Source organism: Setaria viridis, chromosome 8, assembly GCF_005286985.2.
Source record: "Setaria viridis chromosome 8, Setaria_viridis_v4.0, whole genome shotgun sequence".
Taxonomy (NCBI): Eukaryota; Viridiplantae; Streptophyta; class Magnoliopsida; order Poales; family Poaceae; genus Setaria; species Setaria viridis.
The window spans coordinates 6,802,598-6,827,938 of record NC_048270.2 but is presented as its reverse complement, the minus strand read 5'-3'; the positions used below and the strand labels follow the sequence as shown (position 1 = coordinate 6,827,938).

General features: G+C 41.4%; 1 protein-coding gene and 1 pseudogene across 1 annotated transcript; one reads left to right on the top strand and one right to left on the bottom strand.

Annotated features, from left to right (window-relative positions):
• Positions 1 to 1,743: 1,743 nt before the first annotated feature.
• On the bottom strand, positions 1,744 to 6,017 carry LOC140220191 (uncharacterized; annotated as a pseudogene).
• A 3,173-nt stretch (positions 6,018 to 9,190) lies between these two features.
• LOC117833709 (protein VERNALIZATION 3) lies at positions 9,191 to 10,900 on the top strand. Its single transcript, XM_034713302.2, has 4 exons — positions 9,191 to 9,577; positions 9,759 to 9,820; positions 9,979 to 10,019; positions 10,284 to 10,900. The coding sequence occupies exons 1-4, from the start codon at positions 9,374 to 9,376 to the stop codon at positions 10,511 to 10,513; spliced, it is 537 nt and encodes a 178-aa protein (XP_034569193.1). The 5' UTR covers positions 9,191 to 9,373; the 3' UTR covers positions 10,514 to 10,900.
• The last annotated feature ends 14,441 nt before the right edge of the window (positions 10,901 to 25,341 follow it).

Here is a 25,341-nt window from a genome sequence, read left to right as displayed (position 1 = left end):
ACAAAACATAAATTGTACAATCATTCAGTAAAATTTGTAACCTGTTGACGACGTGCATCAATACTTTCTAGACGCCGCAATAGCTCAGCAGGTGGTTCTATTCCAAAATCAGAATACATTGCCTGTAACTAAACAGGAGTATTACATTCAGATGCATGCACGTTTAACACTATTTTGTTCAAAGAGTATCCCATTAGTCTCTTTCAGCTGCTCATTTTCTTTGAGCACCCTATCATATTCAGTAGGATTGATTAGCTTAAAACCTACTGATTTACTATGTATTAGAACAATTGCCTTGTACACAACACCATCACCTATTGGAACACGCCCATACTTCATCCCGTTTCCTACAATGTGCAGCGCCTTTCCATCTAATTCTTGTGAATTCTCATCTGAAACTAGCTATCTGTAGTCATTCTAAAATAAGTAGAAAATCATGAAATATGAAAAATAAGCAGATTTTGAATTTCATGTTGTAGGAATGAGTATATACTCTAACAATGCCCATGTGCGCATAATCAAATAAGCATTATATGATCGAACTACTACATTTGTAAGATATTTTCTAAGAATTAAATTGATTAGTTGCTACTAACAAGGACATTTACATTGGAGATAATCAAATAAATAATGCAAAGCATACCAAGCATTTGTGTGCTTTCTGGCTGGGGATAGGACCAGCCCTTCCAGTGTTGTCTACAGTTTTGAATCCAGATTTCATTACAGCGTATGTATTTAAAGTGCTGCTCTTCTCAGGACTGAAAGTATGTCCCTACAAGAACAGAAACATCAAATTATGCAAGGGAAAACTTTGTAGAGGCCAATGGTTTAATTAGGCAAGACACAAGAATTCTTATACCAGGATTTGTTGTGTCTTCGAAAAATTCCTTGAACCTCCTCTATTTTGAGCATTATCTTCAGAACTCATGCAACAATCTTGGGCTATCTTTCTCTTTCTCTTGTACTCATCACTAGTCCAATATTTGCAGAACCATGCCCAAGCTGATTTACTGCACCATTCCAACTGGCAAGTTAGGTACTGTTCTTCTGTAAGTTCAATGATACGTGCTCGTGTATCATCACATGTCTCATCCCTTTTGTGAAAGTACATCTTGACAGCCTCCAGATGGAGTTGGTATACCATATTGCTTACTCTTCTCACTAGAAATGCTTCTAAAATTTTGTGAGCAGTAACCCTATGTCGCGGATGAACTGTAAACAATTTATGCATATGTAGGACAAGGCCAAGTAAGACAGTTAGATACGTATAGAAGTGAGCAAAATATTAGAATCCATAAAATTAGAAGTTAGATAGATTACTAACCTAGAACTCCTATTTTACTCTTTTGGCATAACAAATTCCATCTCTATTCTTTTTCCAATAATAATCATTCCAGGACAATGTTGGGTGTTATTTAACAACATTGCCCTACTCATCATACCTTTATAATGCCTAGGTACTCCCGTTTCAGAATAGCTCCCACTTGTGAGGGATACTTAAGGCCCTTAGGGTTATAAGCAACATATTTGAACTTACTGTTACAAAGAAATTCATATGTTAATACATATTCATGATTCCAATTAGTAGCAGAATGACAAGACTATGGTACTACACAGAAATGAGCTCATTTGCACTTACCGATGACCCTTAGGTGCAAGCTCCACCCTCCCACTGCGTGGGGCCATGTTCAATTCTATCTGAGACATCTTTGCCCTCCCTTTTTTTGGAGCATCCCCAAGGACTCACTTGGAACCAATAATCACATGGGAGTTACCACCATCGCTAGCACCATTTAGTTGAGAGTTAACACCATCGCTAGCACCATTCATTTGAGTGTTGACACCATGGCTAGCACCATTAGCACTGTTCCTCTTAGAGTGTTCAAAATCAGCTCCAACCATTGTGGAGTTAACACTACCATCAGCAACCATTATGGAGTTAACACCATCAGCACTACTCCTTCCTGAGCTCTCAGCATGAGCTCCAGCCCTTCTGGTGTTAACTCTTTTGAATTTACCACCATCAGCAATGCTCCTCTCAGAGCTCCCAGCATGAGCTCCCTTGCTTTTGTTGGACTGGACACCTTGATTTCCCTTGCTTCTGTTGGACTGAATACTGCCATCACTACTCCCACCCCTTGATGCACCCTGCTTGCTCGTAAGATTTTTGTGCCAAAGCAAGTGAATCTTCTGCATTATCATCAGCAAAGCAATAAGTACATTGTATATCTCATGCACAAAAGGATATATTTTTAGGAATTTTCAACAACACATGTAAAGGACACTTTCTGCACATAACATGGATTATGCAGCAACACATGTAAAGGATGCATAAGCACAAATCATGTTTAGTTCCAAAAGGTACACAAGTTGTTAAAGGCATACAATGGCAGTTACAATAAGAAAGTAAACTAAAAATGTTCAATAATCATTTGGATCATATGCTGGATGTTCACGCAACTCATCATGATCTTCATCTTGATCATCTTCATCTTCTTCGTATGTATCATCCAATGCTTCTTCACCATCACCTTCAATATTCAATTTTGACAAAAATTCCAAATCCTTAGGGCTAGTTATCTCATCTGAAACAACAGGAGTTGTATTATCTAGCTCGATATCCAAATCAATGACAAATGTGCCTTCCAATCCCACCTCTTGAAAAAAGACACTTCTTGTACTAGCCTAGTGGGAGGGTTTGCGTCATCACTATTGCCATCTAGGGAAACATAACCATGTGGAGTAACCTGATATGTAACCCACCACTCCTGTAGATCTGCTCTACTCTTACAGGCATAAGGTAAAATAATACACTTGTTTTACTTGACTTGCCATAACAAATGGTTCAAAAACAGAAAGCCTAGCAGCATGCTTAATTTCCACCAGACCCAACTTTTCAGTACTCCTAGTTCCATTTAGTGTTGGATCAAACCAATCACAATCAAGCAAAACCATCTCTAGTTGCAAACTCCCTTCCCATTTTATTTTTATGATATCCTTAATAACACCATAATACTCCATCTCATTATTGTCATCATCAACATAGGAAACACAAACACCACTATTAACTGTAGCTAATCCTGATTTAGTTTTCTCATGTTCCTTTGAATGGAATCTGTACCCATTCACATCATAGCACCCATAGCTTGTTACTCATCTACGAAAACCAGAAGATAGATGACATAATGCAGTATCAATGCCAGCTGTCTGCATGCACTGCAAATTAGTGATACTTTGATATGTTAGTTTTAGTTAGAAACAAAATATTACAGTACTTAATATGAAAAGTTTTAGTCGGATTACTTCTTCTTTGAACCAATCAAAGAAATTAGGCCTACACTTCTCTCGGCTACTCTTCCACCCATTTAACCTCAAATCCCTGAGCTATTCAGGTGTTGGTCTATTTTTGCTCTTCCATTGTTCCTTCTCAAATTTACTAGGAAGAGCAAAGTAAGTTAGAATACAACCACTAATAATATTTATAGAAAATCGATTATACTTTGGAGGAAAAAAGTGTATATTACTTGAAGTGTTCGTCCATCTGCGGCATGTTTGTCAAAACATATAGGAAAGTGGTCTCATACTCTTCTATTGAGAGTGCACGAACACCCCGAGGGCTAATGCACCAGCCAGGGCATTGAAAGATTTGAAGGTTGCATGAACTTTCAAAGGTACAAGTACCATCATTGTATCGAGGAATTTTGTTTCTAACTGATCAAACATTGGGCTTAAAATAAAGAGATAGGTGATTTGTGGCTTCCTCAACTAATTCAGCCTCAATGATGCAACCCTCAACATAAGCCCTATTCCGTACCTTTTTCCTAAGTTGTTGGATTTTCCTCTCAAATGGATAGTTCGATAGTTCCAACAGGCTTGGACAGCACCTCCTAGTCTAGCCTAATAAGGAAGATGAAGAATGAGATGTTGCATAGGATTGAAGAAACCTGGAGAAAATATCTTCTCCATTTTGCAAATAAGAACAACTTGTTGTTCCAGTGAGCATATGGTGTCATGGTTAAGCTCTTTGGCACACAACTGCCTATAGAAAAAGCTTAGCTCCGCCAAACAAATCCATATATTTTCTGGAAGGAAACCACGGAATGCAACAGGAAGTAAGCGCTCCATGAAAATGTGATAATCATGACTTTTTAGCCCAAAGATCTTCCTTGAAGTCAAGTTCGCACCTCTTCTAATGTTAGTTGCATATCCATAAGGAAACTTGAGTTCTTGAAACCACTAAGGATTATTGGCTTGTCATTCTTATCAATGCAAAATGAAGACCTGGGTTTGTCCCATTTTCTGTTTGGCTTTAACTTCAAATGTAGTGAGGGACGGTTGCAAATTTAAGCTAGATCTCTCCGAGCCTTAGCATTATCTTTAGTCTTCTCAGTTACATCAAAGCATGTATTCCATATAGCTTCACCCATGTTTTTCTCATTATGCATCACATCAATGTTGTGCCGTAGCAACAATTTATGAAAGTATGGAAGTTGCCAAAAGCAACTAAGATGTGTCCAATTGTGCAATATACCAAAGTTATTTGTATCAGCCATTGATATGTTAATTTGGGCTAGGACTTCCTCCCCTAACAAATGTCTTGGAGGCTCATTATGCACCATTGTGTTCTTTCTAAATGCATTAGCTTGATATCTGAATTCATGGTCTGTAGGTAAGAAACGCCTATGGCAATCAAACCAGCATGCTTTGCGACCATTATGTAGTCGGAATGCTTTGCTATCACACAAGCAAACTAGGCATGCAAGCCTACCATGAGTGCTCCATCCAGAAAACTTATCATAAGTAGGAAAATCATGGATCGACCATAGATAGGCTACATGCATGTTAAAGTTCTTCTTGATTGAAGCATCCTGAGTTTTAACACCACCCCACAAGCTCAACAGTTCATTGACTAAAGGTTGCATCGACTAATGCTTAGTTTCTTTTCGGGATGTTCAGGACCCAACACTACAAGGGCAAGGAATGTACTCTGATTTCATGATTGTACTAGGAGGAAGATTTAATGGAGTAACAAAAACTGGCTAGCATGAATAGGGAGCTGCATTTATACTGAAGGGTGTAAAACCATCTGTTGCCACAACAAGGCGCACATTCCTAGGGTCCCTAACAAAATCTGGGAAGTCTTTGTCAAACTGTTTCCATGCTTCCCCATCACATGGGTGCAACATCTTACCAGATGTGGACTACTTGTGAGACTGCATCAACTTTGCTATCCTTTCATGTCCATACAATGTTTGTAGTCTATCTGTGATGGGAAGGTACCGCAAGACTTTATGTGGGACACTACTTTGACCTTCCTCATAACGTGAGGTACCACAAACATCACACTTGTCTTTATTTTTATTGTCCGTGTAGTAAAGCATGTAGTTGTTATAGCAGACATCAATTTTTACATATGACATACCTAGACCCTCCAATAATTTCTTTGACTGGTAAAAGTCCTTGGGAACCTTAGATTCTGAAGGTAGTAGTTCATTGATTAGCTCTAAGTTTGCTTCAAAGTATGCAACTGACATATTGTACTGTGATTTCAAAGCTAGCAAATGTGCCACGACAGAAAGACATGAGTGTGTTGTGTTCTCATGGACCAGTTGATCAGCACTAGCAACCATCCTATAAAAAGCCCGGGCTGAGGGTGTGAGCTCATCGTCATTTGTAGGTTCATGGTTAACACCTAGGTCAACTAACATATCATCCATGCGATCAGCTTCCTCAGAACTCTCATCACTTCCAACTTAAACATGACTCTCTCCATGTGATGTCGTCCATATTTTGTAGTCATCCCTAAACCCATGTTTACACAAGTGCATCTCTACTTCAAACCTTTTATGCCTAGCATAGTTTCGACACAAGGCACACAGGCACTTAATGGTGTCATTTTCAACCAGACTCAACATAGAGAATGTGCGGTCTAGAAAGTTGTTTGTGTTTTCAATCCACTCATGAGAAGGAGGCTGCCCACGAGACCAACTACTATACATCCATTCACGGTCTGCCATTATTCTTGTTCTATTTTAAAAATAAAATATGTTTCAATGTCACAACAATCTGACACAAATAATAGTCATGTGGACTTCATTTTTTCTCACATCGTAGGGAGCAAGATGAACAAATTGATTAAAGAAAAAGAAGAAGTGTACGTACCAAGCAATAAGAAGGCAGCTAGGGGGTCCTGACCATGGCCTAGCCGCGAGCACCACCACGGCGACGACGGCCGCAGCACTGAGGCATGAGGGAGGGGGCGGCGGCAGCCGGAGGGAGGGGAGGGGGCGGGGCTGGGAGTGTGGGTGGCGGCTGGAGTGTGGTAGGAGAAGGGCACCAAGAGGAAGGGGATCGGGGGGTGGCGGGACATAGGGTTTCTTCTTATCCAGACGGGTACGCGCGCGTGGGACTGGTGAATTTTTGGCCCCGTTGGGTGGGAGTGCGACGCGGTAGGCTTGCTCATGGGCGCGTTGCAGTTTTGGGTGATGGAAAATTTGCTCGCAGCAGAGTTTTGGCATTGACAAGGAAAAGAGTAGAACAAGAAGCTAGGACGATTAGGATCCCTCAACCTGCTTGTACGTGCCACCAAAGTGTTTAGAGTTAAACTAGAACAAATTCCATTCATACATGTTGTCATACACAGTTTGTTTATGTATAGTTTAAACAGTCTGTACCTGTAGGGATGCAACACATGAGAAACACGCATCCAAACAAATTAAACTATAAACAGTATTTGCATGCTTTTGTTGGCATGTGGCCTAGCAAGATTGAGTTTATGTATTAGAGAATAATTCATTATTTTCTCACTGGTGTGTTTGTTTCTTTAATTGTATGATTCAAATTCAGCCCATTAGTGGCCCAGACAGGTGATGTTGTGCATCCTTTATATGTGGTTGCACCATCATGTAGTCATCTTTCGATGTCCGGAGGCAATAGACTATCATTAGCGATTATGTCAGGCGTGTTGCAAATCTCACCATTTTCCCTTCATGAGTGTTATGTGCCCCTCGACGAGGGCACAAACAGCTTCCTAGTATTAGGAGACTGTACGTACGAAGAGGTACCAACTGCACCTAAGTGGATGACCGTATGTGCAAAGATGTGTGCCGATATGATGGACATGGAATCGGAGGGTGGCGAAGTCCTAGTCCCGATTGGTAGGGTGCATATCTCCCCAAAATCCATTCGGGATAAACCAATCCAGACAAAAGAGGGGGTCTTTAGTCCCAGGTCCTTCAACCGGTACCAACCGGGACTAGAGGGCCTAGTGGCGGGACAGGCTCTTTACTCCCGGTTGGGAAACCCAACTTTGCTATCTTTGACTAATAATTTAACCAATAATTTTTTTAATGATGTAAGCTTGAAATGGCTACATTGGATTTGTAATCAAATGTACTCTACAATGATTATAAATTTATAACCATAAAAAATATAATATAAGAGAAATTAATGGTCAAAATGTAATTTGGGAGACTGTACTATATCATATAACACCTTATAAAAATAAACGGAGGAAGTAGGACACAGTCCATAAGCTTTATTTCCCTTTTGCAAGCCCCGGCGACCTGGCCTTGCCGAGGGTTCATCTGTATGTGTGTATTGTATCTAAACATTTTCTGCTAGCACTAGTTCTTCATATATTTTTCTCAAAAATTCATCAAAGGATAAAAGAAAACAGATATAAAAAGTCAGCCACCACAAAAGATTCTATCTTTTCTAATAGTTCTTTTACATGTGGCCAACAGTATTATTACCCATTAGTATTTTTAGCGGAGTGACAAAAAGTTTTGTTAGTATGATTTCTAGCATTCCCAACAGTTTTGGCAAATTGCTGATGAACCCACAAACTCATTACCTTATACTCCCTCTGCCCCGCAAAAAGGTGTCCATTAGTTCCGTCATAAGTCAAACCATCCTATGTTTGGCCAAGTTTATATAAAAATATATTAATGTTTTTGATGTCTAGCAAGTTTCATCAGATTCATTATGAAATATATTTTCATAGCATACCTATTTCATGTCATAAATATTGATACTTTTTTATTGTAAATTTGGTCAAACTTAAGATAATTTAAGTTAAGACAAACTTAAAGGGACACTCTTTGCGGGATGACGGGAGTAGCTGTTTAGCGAAATGTACTAGCTAGAAAGCACTCTTGTCCACATTCGAAAAACTGTGGGGAGACGACAAAAGGAATCAGATCTTAGCGAAATGTACTAGCTAGAAACTAGCTAGCACTCTTGTCCACTTTCGAAAAACTGTGGGGAGACGACAAAAGGAATCAGATCAAAAGAGAGGAATGAAGCATCTTGTCAATAACGTCGTAGGTTTAGCTACTGACACTACATTAGCGCGCATGCATTACTGATGCTCTCTGATTAAGCCGGCAAGCTAAGTTCGTCGCCCTTGGTGTTGATCGCGCCATCCATATTCTCTAGGGGATAACCTATTACTGGTGTGCGTCGTCTGTATGCTTTCCCAATATGGCAACTGATCTGACATCGCATGCCGCGCGTCTTCTTCATCCTTTCCGACCACACACAATGCAAGCTAAGGCCCCTCGCCACCAAAACATGTTCCTCACCCTCTCTCTCGTCCTGTGACTATCCAAAGTTCAGATCTTGTTCGCCTTTCGCATCGTCACCATGCACCTAAACGGAAGCTTTACGCCACAGATCGGCAGCAAGGCCCTGCGATGAATAACATCGGGCGTACAAAATGGCGGCAAAGGAGACCCTATCCTGCCTGAGCAAATCAGGCTAAGCATGTAATAAGCTATAACAAGGTAAAAAACATGCATTATGCGTGTGTCGCCACCATTAAATTACCACGTCGTAATTGGCAGACATTCACTCTTCGGTCAATCGAGTCCGAGACGCAACAAAGTACTAATGGAGAGAAGATGGAGCTTAGCAAGAGGTGATGGATTGAGAGATGTTCTATGCACATGGTCAGGCGTACAATAGCAGCAGCACGTACTGACGATGCTGGTGCCTGTACTCAGGAGAGAGCTGGCCACTGCTTTGGCGTGTGGATCAACAGCGACGCGATGCCCGACGGCCGAACGCGTCACGTCCATATATGGAGATAGAATGGGATGCCAGATTCTATTAATTGTTCAACGCAGACACAGATGCCGTACGGCATGCACAAGGACAGAGCACAGTGAGCTCATCGGTCGATCAACCCAAGACGATCTGAGCTTGAAGGAGTTCTATATAAAGTGCCAGGACACAAGCATGTAAATAACCAACAACACCAAACCAGTAGGCCAAGCAAGGCTACAGGTAGAAGAAGCTCTGCTGCTGCTGCTGCTGCAGGTCTCAGCCAAGTACAAAAACACCCCTGTTCGTGCGAGCAAGCTGCGACGAGATGGCCGGAGGCAGGGACAGGGACCCGTTGGTCGTTGGTAGGGTTGTGGGCGACGTGCTGGACCCCTTTACCCGGACCACCAACCTCAGGGTCAGCTTCGGCGCCAGGACCATCGCCAACGGCTGCGAGCTCAAGCCGTCCATGGTCTCGCGCCAGCCCAGGGTCGAGGTCGGCGGGCCTGACATGAGAACATTCTACACCCTCGTACGTCTTCGAAGTCGTAGTCGTCGTCGCAGCATACACATAACCATTATTAACCATTAATTACTTCTATGTATATCTTATTACTAGTGATTAATTTCGTACGTGCCTAGCTGAATGAAAAAGAAACATAATGACTTCGTATACGACTTAATTAATTTTTGTGTTGATCCTTGATTTATAGGTGATGATTGATCCGGATGCTCCTAGCCCAAGTGACCCTAACCTGAGGGAGTATTTGCACTGGTAATGAAAACTTTATTCAGATGATTATTCTTCTCTCGGACAATGTAGTGTATATGCTAGACCATTGTATAGAGGCTTAGAGCTAGTGCATGTACATCTTGTCATGATAAGATGATGGTATACGGATTGATCCACTCTCTTGTCTTCTCATGCTGCAGGCTGGTCACTGATATTCCAGGATCTACCGGGGCAGCGTTTGGTGAGCCATCAGTCCCTGTCTTAATCTGCCTCTGCTACCCTCTGTCCACCAGACAAGCTTAGCTTTTTACTACGACACAATCACACAACACAGGCATTATTTACACTTGTCGATCGATCTGCTACATAGAGGGAGATAAATTACACACACATAATTAACGTTAATTAATTAGTTCAAAACATTATTACACATGTACACGTAGTACTGATAACGATTGTGTATGTGATCGATATGCATGCATGGCTCTGGTGATGATGAGCGCAGGGCAAGAGCTGATGTGCTACGAGAGCCCTCGGCCGACCATGGGGATCCACCGCTTCGTGTTCGTGCTGTTCCAGCAGCTGGGCCGGCAGACGGTGTACGCCCCCAGGTGGCGCCAGAACTTCAACACGAGGGACTTCGCCAAGCTCTACAACCTCAGCCCGCCCGTCGCCGCCGTCTACTTCAACTGCCAGCGCGAGGCCGGCTCCGGCGGCAGGAGGATGTACCCCTAATTATTAACAAACACTACTCCATCATCTCATCCAACCAATGCAAGCTCTCAGTCTCAGCTAATCAAGACACATGATTCTGTCTAGCAATTAATGGTGCTAGCTAGCAGCAGCCGAGGACGACGAAGCCTAGCTTAGCATTATGGTGTGTGCAATAAACGGCTAGCAGTACGAGTCGTACTGCTAGCCGTTTATGTGTCGTACTGTACGACACACAAGCCACTCCTTAAGTGTCTATTTATTTATCATATGCATGGGAGACAAATTAAGTTAGCATGTGAATGGTGACATGGGAGACAAAAAGAGATCTGCAATAAGGTGTTGCATGCATGTATTACTTGATGTAATAAGTCGGTATATTTTGAATCTATATATATAATTCTATATGCATACATGGGCAGGTTCCCTTCAGTTTTCGATCATGCGAGCGCACTAACACCTGCCAGCACGCAGAAGAATGCATCGGCTCTTCTTCAGTATTAGTTCCCTGTAGAATCAGTAATCCACATCGTCCGATCCTCACGCTGGCAGTTATAAGGTAGACGAGCTTGTAGTCTTATAAGGCCAGCGAAGTCCTACTTCCGATTGGTAGGGTGCATATCTCCCGAAAACCTATCCGGGATAAACCAATCGAAACAAAAGCGGGGGTCTTTAGTCCCGGGTCCTTCAACTGGGAGTAAAGCCACCCTTTAGTCCCGGTTGGTTTTACCAACCGGGACTAGAGGGCCTGCCACGCCAGGCGCGGGACAGGCTCTTTACTCCTGGTTGGGAAACCCAATCGGGACTAAAGTCCTACTTAAATTTCAGGCGCGCACCATGCAGGCACCTGCATGGTGCCTGTAATTTCATGCATCACGTATGTACCCCGACCTTTTTGTTAACCTTTAGTAGTTGAGACTTTTTTATAATGAAATCAACTAGTATTTAAACGAATGAAATTAGTAATTATACAATTACTATATATACACACAATTCTTAGTATATATATACAATTCTTAGCATACTATACAAATCGATCTTAGCGCATATTATATATACAAATCAAACTATATATCTACAATCTTCCCGTCGAGGTGTTGCTTGGAGCGTCTAAATTTCGTCCACCGTAATAAAATTATACTTGTGGATTTACCACCTCGTCCATTAGGAATCCAATAAGACCTTCACATATTGCCGTTATTATTTCCTTCTTCAAGAGTCCTTGTTGAATATTTAACATCTATAATTTGGAAATATGTGAATGTTACATGAAGAATTAAATATAAGGAGCTAGAAAATAATTAACAATTAATAATTTAATTTTATGTACTTTAAAGTTGTGCGGCGTCATCTTTAGTCCCTTGGATCCCATAAAACTATGCATGTGCTCACAGATATAGTAGCCACATAGAGTATTCCCGGGTTCCTATCTTAAGCACTTCAGCGGGGAAAAAAATAAGTTATGAAATATTCGTGTTATACAATGTACAAAATGTGCAGACTTCATACGTACCGGGAAGTCTGTGTTCCATGTAAGTTTTTCTTTGAATGAACTTTTGTGTGTCCTCACGAATGGTTTCCATGCCCTGTGGATTAGAACAATAAATGATATAGTGTAACCAGGATAAAATTTAGGAAACAAACTTTTGCATAGAGATAAAGGTTCAGAATTATTACAAGCCTAACATGTCTTGCTTGTCTTGGTACTCCACCGGATCTTTACTCAATGAATCGAAGACAGTGATGTGGCTTCTTTCAGGCTCAATTATAAGGAGGATCCAGTGGAAGCTGCGTACGTAAATGTTCATACATATTAGAGCTAACTAACACTAATCAGCTAAGGAAAAAGAAAATGAAAGTAGACGGTATACACACACTTACTTGAAGTTGTATGGAAGTAGTATGAAATCCTTGAATTTTTGTTTGTCTAGGAAATTGTATACTTCCACCAAGGTTTTTTCCGACGATACATGTATCTATTTTTGGTTAACTATGAATGGATCCATGAAGCCAATATGGAGGTACGCTTCTTGTCGACACGTCTGAATTAGCATCCTACATAAAATGGAAGATGAAGTTAGTATGGTGACGTACGCAAAAAAAAATGATATGAGCCAAAATTTACATGTAGATAAACAGACACTTACAGAACCTAGGCGCTGATCAGAGAGACATCCAGGGTATCATGATGGTACACTTCGTATATATACTTGAATTCTAGCCACAAAACTTTCTTGCCTTCGTCGTAAAAATGTATCAGTTTTACCTTAAGGCGAACATCTTCCTTGAGTCGGCGGACACCTTCATGTACCATTGATAGAATTCGTACATCTTTGTTGATAGCTTCCGTACCAACTCAGGCCTTACTAGAGACTTGCCAGCTCAAAGGTCCATCTCGGTTCAACTAGTGGTGCAGCTAGTGGCTCAACTTGCTCTAAACATTCATCAAGTCCCATACCTGTTTCTTCCATGAATTTCAATACGTGTGCTTGTTGATCCAAGGGCATTGCTGCTATCTTTTCAGTGTCTTTTTCTGGTAGATGCCCGAGGTCGGGGACGGCACCACTGGAAGATGACTTTCCTTTCCTTTTGTCCCCCTCATCAGCCTTGACTAAAGCCCGTTCGTAGTTTGATAGTAGTGGTTTCCTCTTCTTGGCTCCTTCTTCCATCATGATAAAAAATTTTAATTCTCTTCGATTTACTGGCGGTAGCTCCATCTACCTTGCTTTTTTTTTCTTCGGCTTCTTTCTTGAATCACTCACTTGCCTCTGCTTGGATTTCGTCCTACTGTTCTGCATGAGAAATTGCCTCCCAGCATTCCTTACGAGTCACTTTTGGCTCCTTTCTTTTCTTCTTTCTCTGTCTTGGCTTGGGAGGCGGTGGTCGTGACTTCTTAAGTGGTGCTGCAGGTTCCTTCATCGGGGTTGCTCTTAGTCCCGGCGACAATGATCGGGGAGGGGTGTTGTTATTGTCGTTGGTGCTCCCACCACTAGGATGTGGTGGAGATGGAGACCTTGATCGAGCAGGAAGCAACGATCCTGCAGCAGGTTGTGCAGGAGATGACGATCTTGAGCTTTGAGGAGAAGGTCGCTGCTGGGGATTTGCGGGGAGCGGTCTTGAGCTCTAAGGAGATGCCTTCGTGCCGGGAATGATGATGTAGCATTTGCGCCATAGAATGATCCCATGAAGCGCATCTCCTAGTGTCCTTTCCCCATTGTCTCCCGGGAGGTCGAGCTCTAGGCCTTCATATTGGCTATCAGCAAGCTGCTCTATGCCGATGCTAGCATAGCCAGGTGGAATCTCCATGCCATGGCTTGTCTGCCTTGCCAGGATTGGTAAGGCACTCCCGTATGCCACCTGTACATATAGCAGAAGTAAACAAGTTATTAAACTCCGATCCCGAGGTGTGGATCAATTGAGAAGATTGCATCAATATTATGTATAAGTATACCTTAATAGTGATGTTGCCGACCGGTGTATGCAGCTCACATGACGTGCATTGTGTGATGGCATCCACAATGAACCGTTGCTCGTCCACGGGTAATCTTGGCGTCTGCGCCTCGGGGAACCCTGTAGAAGCATAACTGCTCAAGAGGCGTTGAGAAGGACTGGCGAAGTTTGGATTCGGCAATGCTCCAGATTGGGCCAACTCTGCAGCACATCTCATGGAATGGATCATTTGAAGTACATAGGATAGGGAGGGCAATAGTCAGCACAAGGAAAAGCATGACCAAAAGCTTGAAAGAGGTAATAACCTTCAAAGCTAGGAGGAATGTTATTCTTGCTGGTTCAATGGTGTGTCTTCTTATAGATCAGTTCATAGATCTTATGCATTTGGCCGTGATGACAACTATGGAGCCCTGGTAGCTCATGGAATAGATCATTTGAAGTACACAGGACAGGGAGGCAATAGTTGGCACAAGGATAAGACAACACAAATATTAAACAATAAATTTATGTACATGTAACTATGATTACATTAGAGATCTTAGAGAGAACCACTTCTGATAATAATTCAAATACATAAGAAAAGTAAGTACTCAAGTTCATACAACATTACTTGTCTTAGAGAGAAGTTCAAATACATAAGACAAATATCTGCAATCTTAAAGTCTAGAACGCCATCAATATAAGTTAGAGCATGAACTAGTGCACTCTCTAGCGCTTCAGACTGATATAAATTTGGACAACCATAAATCTCAAACAATGGTGTGTCCGTCGCTTCAGATGCCTTGTAGAAAGAGATATTAGTCTAGAGCGTGAAATCTCTATTATGTGTCAGTAATCTAATATTGTGTCTATATCCCAACCTTTCCACAACTTGCTCTAGATCGCTTCAAAGCTTATTGCTACAAAGGTTTGATTATAGCGATCCTAAAAGAAGAGAATAACATTATTATGAAATTTAAAAGATGTAACATAATTAAAGATAAAAGGATGATTAGATCCATACCATGTTATGTCGATTCAGATGACATAGCCTCACAACAGTCATAATCACACTACTGCTTCTCTCAAGCGTCTTTATTTTAAAATATGAGTAGTCTGGCACAAACTACCCATGATCCTTTAGCTTTTGCAGGCATGCCTCCACAGTGGTCATTTCAAAACCTGTCTTAGTTGGTGATGCTTGACCCGATGCGTCAATTGCAACCATCAGCTTGGGCTGCCCTACTGGTGCTCCTCGAATGGGTATCTGAAAAGAGATGTGTAGTCTTCTAAGTGGACCAACTACATCGGTTTGCACTTTAGGAGTGGTACCACCTAGCTATGCGACAACTCGTTTAAGCCATCTAATACTGCTGATAACTCCATTGTATGTAAGTAGAATTAGGAATTATTCATGTGTCGTACAAAACCAATTAGAAGAAGGAAATAACATTACTATGCTCGGAAGTGCTTCGTTGCTTGGATCGCCTTTTGGCATGATGATACTGGGAATAGGGAAGTGAACTCCTGTAGGATGTCCCACCTCAAGGATAGTAACATTTCTATATGACATTCCTAGGTCTGAAGTTATCAAATATCCATCAAATTCTATATCAAAAATATGTTTAAATAAATAAACATCCGTACTTGTTGAACTTGCAGATCGTGATCATCTCGGTGAGCATTTCTCCATCGGGAGGCACTGTACGTATGTCGCCATGGAAGAGCTCTCATTCTACGAGAAAGGGGACACAGTCTTCCACGATGTCCATTGCCACTCTCCCTCGTAGAATCGGAGCTCCTCCTTGACGTCCGTTGCTGCTCGGTGGAGAACATGCTCGCCGAGATGAACATGGTATGCAAGTTCAACAACTAAGGATTTGAAAAACCATATTGAATTTGACAAGATAAACCATCTAGATAAGGGTAGTATCATTCTTAAACTGCTGCAAGGATACATACCATATGACACATATGACAAACCAAATTTTTCCTCATAGTTAATATTAAAATCCTCTGCATTCTACCTCAAATTTACTCTCCATGATCTCCCTCACATTCTAGCTCAAAATCCTCTCCATTTTCTACTTCACATTCTAGCAAATAAACTATCCATCTCCATTCTACACATCAAGCTAACTATCCATCACATTCTAGCTCAAAAACATGTATAAATACAAATCCTCTTCATTCTCTCTCTTTCTAACAACAAAACTCATTTTTCTCCATCTCTAAAGATTAAAACAAAGCATAACAATAATAAATGAGTGGAGGATGAAGTAGATAACCTTCACAACACTTTGGATGAGTGAAATCCCCATAGAAATAAGAAAAAACTTCGGGCAGCACCTCCCCTAGGTTTTCTTCCGGCGCTAGGAGGTGAAGCATCTTTGTGGAGTGGCGGACTGGCTTAGGGGCTAGAGGAGGAAGAAAGGCCTCCGCCTTGGGTTTTAATGGCAGATGAGTTTTTATCCGAGTTCAACATTCCAACCGGGACAAAAAGGACCCCCATTTGTCCTGGTTGAAGTTTACTCCCGGTTGAATTACCAACCGGTTGTAATCTTTTTGTCCCGATTGGTAACTCCAACCGGGACAACAGGGGGGCGCTTTTGTCTCAGTACGAGCCTCCAACCAGGACAAAAGGGTAGTGCTGTCGGTGCCCGGAATCTAACCACTACAACCAGGAAAAAAGGAGGGGGGCCTTTAGTCCCGGTTGCAAATACCAACCGGGAGTAAAGCTCCACCCAATATTGGCCTACCGTGGTGCACCCCCTTTTCTCCCGAGCCTACTTTAAACCAGGACAAAAGGGGACGCATGGAAAGTCAATTCTCTACTAGTGTATGATTTATTTTATTACATTTTTAATGATTCAATATAACTTGCTTAATTCCAAATAGGGTATTTCTCTGAAATAACTTATGTGCATATTTTATTTAATTAAAATGGATCAAGCATATAGTATTTTTATTTCTTTTGTAAATCAAACCTCTCGATAGTTTTGCCTTGTTGACCATAGTTCTGTTCTCAACATTTCCTATGTTTGTGTGATCCTAGAATCGAACCCTATCCTTTAGTACGCTCTTTTAAAGCTTTTCTTTGACTGGTGTATTATTCTTAGTTGTACTTGTTTGTTGCTTTGTATGCTTGTGCCAATGATTGCTTCAAGTAGAAGGATCGGATTTGAAGATTAAGTTTTTCAATAGAATAAGAGCTGAAGAGCAGTAAGAATAACTTTTCTTTGGAGAAAGTCAAATGTCCCTAACCATCCTTCTATCTATGCTTTTTTATTATATCATAATAATGTAATTGGAACAAGGAGCGAACACCTAGGAAAACAGTGCAACCGCAAGAACTACATGGCTCTAGTCTTGGCTAATTAATTAGAGACTCTAGTCTGGGGTAATCTTACCGAAAGGGTAAGAGGGTAGGCGTTGATAGGGTATAACCCGATCCTCTTGGGAAGTGAGCTTTGCTAAGATACTATACCCACTAGGGAGGTTTATGCTCTGCTTCGACCTGAAACCTTAGTGAGTTACCACTTACTAGCGAATCTTTGTAAAGGCCTCGTAATGTCCCTATGCAGTCACACCTTGATAGTGTGATGAGTGCCTGATCAGCACATAATGGTTGGGTCTAAATTTCTTCTGAAGTTTTACGCACCTTGTCGTGAAGGTGTACAACCTCTACAGAGTGTAAAACTGATATATCAGGCGTGCTAACGATCAAGACCGGCCTGAACCTTCACATAATTAATGAAACTTGAAGATGGATTTAAATTATTATTCTGGTTATTTCTTATGGCCTTGCTGAGTACTAACCATAAGTGTACCCGCCTTGCTTACTGCTACTCAGAAGATGAAGATGTGTGAAGTTTTTTGAAGATAATGCTGAGTTCTAAGTTTACGCAACCCCCAGTCAATTGCCTGTGAAGTTTGGAGCCTCCGTTTCCAGGATTAAGCTGTATATCTCTGGTAGACTCGTAAGTCTTTATTTATATTTCTTTACGTGATACTATTGTTGTTATTCACTAATGATGTCACTATATGTAACATACATATAAGTAGCACTTGGTGTTGTTTTAAAACTGGATTTGACATTTCCTACATGTATTTCTCGTTCCTAAATGTATTTGCATGGGTAGCACTTTACTTTATATCTATTACATGATTAGGTAATAGGTTCCAAATAAGGCAATGGCTCAAACATCATGTAATCAACTAATCATGCGGTCAACGTAAAGTAGAGTGCAAATGAAAATTTAAACAAATAGCAGAGTGACTACAAGCAATAAAACACTAGGAACATGCAAGAACAATCCAATTAACTTTCAGAACGAGCACCAGCACATAAGTTACATTTTTAGGAAAACGGTGGTACTAGTTTCATATAATTTTACTTAAAGTGAATCAATTATAAATGTTTGAGATTAAACTAGACTTTTATTATTGCCATAGAATGGAAACCATCTCTCCCTCATCCCTCTCTCTCTGCGAGGATCAGGTGGGGTAATTTACCACCAACTCATTGTTATGTACTCCCTTCATCCCAAAATAAGTGTCCGTTAAGAGCGAAATACTGAGCAATGCTGGCCAAGCAAGCGTGGAGACTGGTGCAAAACCAAACATCACTATGCTGTCAGGTGTTAAGAGTGAAATATAATACTACCGAGGGGAATGTATTGCAAGCAAGAAGTCGCAGGGGGGTGTCATACACTTGGAGAAGTATAATGCAAGGTATTAGAGTGTTGAGAAATGGGATTATCTGGAGGGTGGGTACGTAATGGAACAGACATTGGTCTGATCCCTGGTTGCCAAGGGACTGGACGAAAAGACCCATTACACCTCGAAGGAGAAGCCTACTAACTAAAGTAGATGAGCTGATTGATCCCGTAACAGAGCAGTGGGATTCAGAACTTATATTCCAGAATTTTTTTGAAGAAGATGCGAAGCTGATACTGTCAATTCCAGTCCATGTTGATCTGGAAGATGTTGTTGCATGGTACTATGACAATAGAGGAAACTTCTCGGTACGGTCAGCATACAAGATGCAGGGTGCCCATGACCAGAGATCAAGCAGACAAGGAACAGGTTCGTTGACAACAGGGCAAGCTTTTGATGAGGAGCAGTGGAAGGGCTTGTGGAGGATAAATTGCCCAGGGAAAGTCAGGCAGTTCTTGTGGCGTTTTGCACACAATAGTCTGGCCCTGAGAATGGAATTACAGCGGAGAGGGATGAAGCTCGATACGAAGTGTGTGGTGTGCAATAGACTGAATGAGGATGGAGGCCACTTATTTTTCAATTGCAAATACGTCAAGCAGGAGGTTTTTCGGCAAGCACTGAACCTTGAGAGCTACAGAATAGAACTAGAAGCAAAGCAATCGTCCCAGGAGGTTTTACAAACTGTACTGGCAATGAAGGATGATGCCCAGATAATGGTAGTAGTGCGACTTTGGCAATGGTGGAAGGAGAGAAACCGAGTTAGAGAAGGAGAACAAAGAAGGAAGGTAGATGACCTGGCCTATATTATTAACAAGCTGGCAGTAGAGTTTAGGGGAAAAAATTTGGTGCAGCCGGGCTGCAAACCTCGTCAGTACAGTCCTGCACCAGATGCGCAGCACGTGGACAGCCGGAGGGTCCGACGCTTGCCTGCTTTCCGCCTCCCACGCGTTCCTCGCTCATCTCGATAGTTGCTCGCTCAGCGGTGCCGACGTCATGCATGCGGCTCGGCTCCAACATGTGTTGACTACTTGACTCCCAGACATAAGAAGATGCGCCGGCGCCACCATTGCCTCCCTCGTCCGCCGCCACAGTCGATTCCACCGTCAGCATCATTGCTGTTATTCGTGTGCAAAACCAAATGCTTTGCATCATTGCTGTTATTATTTTTTTCCCACTGCTCACGCCATCGTTTGCAATGCCATCCTGCTTGTCCTCCTCTCGCCAATTATAAGCTGCGACTACTGCAATCAATTCTGGAGCGGAAATGTGGAATCATCAGGCTCAGGTTCTACTCAAGGTGGATGCTTCGTCCATGAATGCTCGAGCGATTGCTCCCTTCCTTGCTAGTAGTAGTACATCATTTCTTCTCCTGAATTAGTATAATTTCTCTTTTATTTCATTGAGATTGATTCGAAAATGTTGGCCGGGTCGTCTAGTTCTTTACTTTCTCATTGCCTTCTCTCCGTGTGTTCGAATTTAGTAACCAGCAGTCCACCAGAGGTTACTCGGGTGGTAGATTTGTAGGCAAGGAAGATCGTAAGATCAATAACTCGAATGGTAACATAGGGGCACAAGGTTCGGACCTCCGGAGAGTAACCACATATAGCAATTGATGACAATGTATGCAAAACTGAACATACACACATTTAACATGGAGTTTCTTAAATTTGATAAATTTTAAAATACATTTTCTATTTCTTTTTGAAAGATAAATAAGTGCAAAAGATCTGGATTTGACAACACCCAGTCGGCAATTAGAGAGCCGCGCATCATGTATGCTTCCAGCCGATCTTTGAAGCCACATGTTCCACGGGCACCCGAAAGCATACTTATTGGCCATCGGAAAAGATAGGAATACATATATATCTAGAACATAATCAATATACAACTCTAGCTAGTCTCAATATAAATTGCGTGATCCAGCAAACAAGATATATATACTAATTCATTCAACAAACTTAATGTGGAGTTAATCATGTTTGAAGGACATCTGAGATGGAGTGGTACGGACACAATCCTGTCCCGGTTCTTCAGCCAGATCTTCAAGCTCGTAGTTATGGCACTTGGACTAGTTGGGGTGTTGGAGCTCCAACATTCTCCTCTCATGGGTACGCCTTGAGGCTGAGCTAATTTGTGGTGGGATGGATTAGCTGTGGTGGTTACTGGTTAGCACAGGGATTGGCTGTGGCTGATTCGTCTGATAGGCCTTTTATTTGTAGTGCAGATTCTCTGCTTGCTGAATGCAGCAAGCAAAAATAGAGGTGGCAAATGACTTGTTGCAGGCATCTGTAACTATGTGTTTTAGATTGTTACTCTTAGGATTCTACTAGTGATTGGATTGATTCTTGTACCACGCAAACTGGAGTTGCTTTTGTGGCAGTGAAGGCTGTTACACGTTGCTTCCGAGGGCCTCGAATCGAAGAACCATATATAGCGACTGCCATCGTAACCGACACGACGGTTGTTGCAGTGGTTCTTCCTTCAATAACCTCAAGATGGTGACAACCTGGTTTAAGGTGGGATCAGAGACAAATTGACCGCTGCCACCATCTTCGCTTCTTCTCTGCCTCCGATCGCCATTCTTGTGTCAATAAGGATATATATTTTTGACGCATGCTTTGAGATCGACATGAAACTGGCTGTATACTCCAGCTCGAGAGAAAAGAATCCTCTGGAGAAAAGCTGATTGTATGTATACTGAGAAAGCAAAGCTGATGTGGAGCCATCTGGTTATCCCTGTTATGATGATTGAAGACCATGTAGCACAGTAGCAGCAGTAAAAAACGGTGCGCGGTTTGAAGTGAGGGTGTCCTCTTGGCATATTATTAGAAGGGCAATCCTTCTTACCTTCGTTTGAGTGAACATGCATCACGGACTACTGTTTCAGTCAGCTATCTGCAGGAGGCAGTCCACCGTTGAGTCAATGATATGTTTCTTAATTTTGCAAAGAGAAAAAGATTCTTTTATGCAAGCATCGAGATCCGGACAAGAAACATATATACTATATACTCCAGTCTCCAGGTCGTAAGGAAATTAAGAATCTGACGATTACTGTCTTACTTGGATTATTTTGTTGCGGAACACGCTGGCTATACTAAAGCTCGGTGGTAATATATGCGATCCTCTGATCTAGGCCCTTTAAACAAACATTCTATTAACATCGAGTCAAGCCCCGAATGGAAACGAAGATTGGACGACTCCTTTTTACATATGGTCAAAAATGTCCCAGATAGACATACATTCATCTTCGCAAGATTAAATACAATCAAGATCATATGTCGTGAGGACCATGATCTTGCTCGATCCTACTTACCGATCCTACGTAAGAGTGTGCAATGCAATCGTGTGGTTGAGACCATTTCAACTCACGTACCAAATTCTGTGTCACGTACATCACCTGTGTATACATGATCATATATATGATGTTTCCAAATTCCATGGCAAACCTTGCTAATAGAAATGTGACCGGAGGCAAAATCTTAGTATCAGCGAATGCCTCTTCGTAGACTGTAAGGCTAATCATCATCGGTTTCTTTAAAAAAGACTTACGGCAAGGTCACAACTAGTAATGATCATGGATGACCAGAAGTAGCCAAAAACCTGTTCAGCGCAGAACTAGGCCAAACGCAGTTCTCATTGTGCAATTATTTCGAGATAATGATCAATTTCTGGCCAGTAGCCACCTGCTTCAATTTGTCAAGCAGAAAAGAATGATGATCACACATCTCCTTATTAAAGTCTTTCCCCACCTCAGCACCTTGGTCAACTAAGGCACAATATTTTTGTTCTTTGCCTCTATTGCGGTTCGTTGCCAATGATATCTAGTATCAAGGTTGCATTATCTGTCAGAAAGGTTGTTTGGCTAGCTACTTGATAAAAATACCAAGGTTAATTTGTTGCCATGATAATTCTGAATGCCTATGTATTTTACACAATTAGTTCATGACAGTTATAGGTTAATTATATATTATTACTATGCTATGATGCCCTTGGTCGATCAGAACTTATATGTGTCCATGTACATATCCATGGTTTGCTATGCTATATAATTCACAGCCATAGAACCACCAGCAGGTTCATGGTTACCTGGACGCTTGCTATAGGAAGTATCTCGTTCTTTGCAGTTATCGCAACAAGAAACGCTCAATTTGTAGTGAAGAAGATTCTGGTATAAAAGTGGTACACTATTGAAAATCAAAACCAATCACTAATCTGCTCCCATTTATATTAATTGCAATTCTTTGTCTTTGCTATTATTAGTCAAATAGATCGAGTATAAATATTGAGCGATTAATGCAGTGATGCAGATGACGTAGTATATGTAATAAATTGAATTCATCTATATATTTCCTAGTTTGTGATCTGCATTTGTCTAAACAAATATCTAAAATATCTTACATAATGTTATATTGGGGACGCCTTGAATAAACAGTCATCTATAGTAGTTCATTAAAAACCGACTATTCTATGGAAGCCCATCTGATTTGACAAACATACTACCAGCGGTGACAAAATTAGCCATTTGCAACTCGACCGTACATAATTTGTTAATCATCAACCTCTAATGATAATTGCTCTAATATGTTCACATGGTATTTGATTTGTTAAGACAGACACTTATATTGCCGTATGTGTTATGAGGTGAAATCACTAGTCATATGCTAGCTGCATTGATTATCTTTCTGATGTTTTTATTGTTAATAATGACCGTTGGCAATTGACTCAATGCAAACATCTAATTCACTGTCCGCAGCACACTAGTAGAGAATTGGCTTTCGATGTGCCCCCTTTTGTCCCGGTTTAAAGTTGGCCCGGGATAAAAGGTTCACCAACCGGGACTAAAGCTCGGTCACTGGTGGGGCGCTCACCAACCCGGACCTTTTATCTAGGTTGCAAAGGCCCTGAGAGGTCTTTTATCCCGGTTTGAAACACCAACCGGGATAAAAGACCCCCTTTTATCCCGGTTTGTAATACCAACCGGGATAAAAGGAGAGCCTTTTATCCCGGTTTGTAATACCAACCGGGATAAAAGGGGGTCATTTATCCCGGTTGGTGTTTCAAATCGGGATAAAAGGGTCCCCAACGAGGTGACTGGAAGAGAAATAATTCCCTTGAACCCTTTTATCCCGGTTTGAAACACCAACCGGGATAAGTCTTTTATCCCGGTTGGTGTTTCAAACCGGGATAAAAGGATCCCCCACGAGTTAATACAAAACGATAGCATCCCCTATATAGTCAGATGTGGTGTGTAGTTGGGATGGCAAGGAAGCTATGTGCGAGGCTGGAGGTTGTGGGTTCGAATCCCACGCAGCGCGCACGCGCATATTTCGCGTGAAAAATCGCGTGACTTGTGACCCGTGGTTCGGAGCCTAGGATTTTTTTTTGCAGCACCTGCCGTGGTGACCCGTTTTATCCCGGTTGGTAATAAGGGGGTCTTTAGTCCTGGTTGAGTGACCCGGGACAAAAGACCCTCCTTTTATCCCGGTTGGTTTATCCCGGATGGATTTTCGGGAGATTTGCTCCCTACTAACCGGGACTAAAGGTCAATTCTCTACTAGTGGCACATGACAATATTACTGACCCTCATACATACTCACTCCGTTTCAAATTATAAGTCATTCCAACTTTTTTGAGAGTCAAAGCATCTCAAGTTTGACCAAATTTATACAATAAAGCACTAACATTCATGATACCAAATAAGTACAATTAGTTTCTTCATTAAATATATTTTTTATAGTATATCTATTCGGTGCCATAAATATTTGTGATCCTCTCTATAATTTTGGTCAAATACAAAATGTTTTGATCCTCCAAGAAAGTTAGAATGACCAATAATTTGGAACGGAGGGAGTACTCTACGCTATCTTCTGTTTTAACCGTTTGTATTGATCCCTTTTAGCGTAGTGGAGGTGTTTTTTTTTGTTTTACTAACCCTTGCTCTATTTTTTCTTCTCTTCTAATAAAATTACTGTAACGCTTGCATCCAAAATCACAAATCACTGTGACAAATTTAAGTATGTGCATCAAGAGGACTAGAAATTACTCAGAATTTTAATTGGAGACCAAGAAGGATAGCTACACTGTTTGGTACCGTATGTGCGATGGCCCCGAGACAAATTAGGTTCAGAATTCATCACCAACGTCAAAAAGGCATATATACAAATGCATTTGGAAGAACTCATGGAACAAACCAGTACACCTTAAACACAAGAGACTCAACAAAAGTCCACTGTGCACCACATGGCCAGATGAGCACGGTGGCCATTGGGGCTGTGTGAACACAGTTGAAGCTGCTTGCTTATTTTTTTTTAGAAAATGGAAATATATCCGGTCTCTGTAATTAACACACAGCCAAGTTTTTACAGAATCTTCAGCTCAATTGCTGATGAAAAAATAAAAAGAGAAATAGTACATAAAAGAGAATAATTATAAGCAATGTTTAATCAAAGACATAGTACCTCCCCGCCACTTGCCTAGAGTCAAGTCAACGAATAATACTTTATGGAAAGTCGTTGTACATGGTTGTTGCCATTCTGTAACACATCATACAGTTCATGTGTGGTAGGTGGTCACCACACAATCCATTCATACAGATACAGAATAGAAAAGAATGTGAAGAATAATCTTAAAACCTTCACGTCACTGATGTCATGTAAACTACGCAGGCATCCAGCTCAGGCTGCTGTACTACCTCATGATTGAAC

What these genes read in the sequence shown, in the direction of transcription:
- LOC117833709 (XM_034713302.2), top strand. Translation starts at nt 9,374, where the DNA reads ATGGCCGGAGGCAGGGACAGGGACCCGTTGGTCGTTGGTAGGGTTGTG. An exon ending in TGAGAACATTCTACACCCTC is followed by an intron (nt 9,578 to 9,758) that starts GTACGTCTTCGA and finishes CTTGATTTATAG; the next exon opens with GTGATGATTGATCCGGATGC. An exon ending in ATCTACCGGGGCAGCGTTTG is followed by an intron (nt 10,020 to 10,283) that starts GTGAGCCATCAG and finishes TGATGAGCGCAG; the next exon opens with GGCAAGAGCTGATGTGCTAC.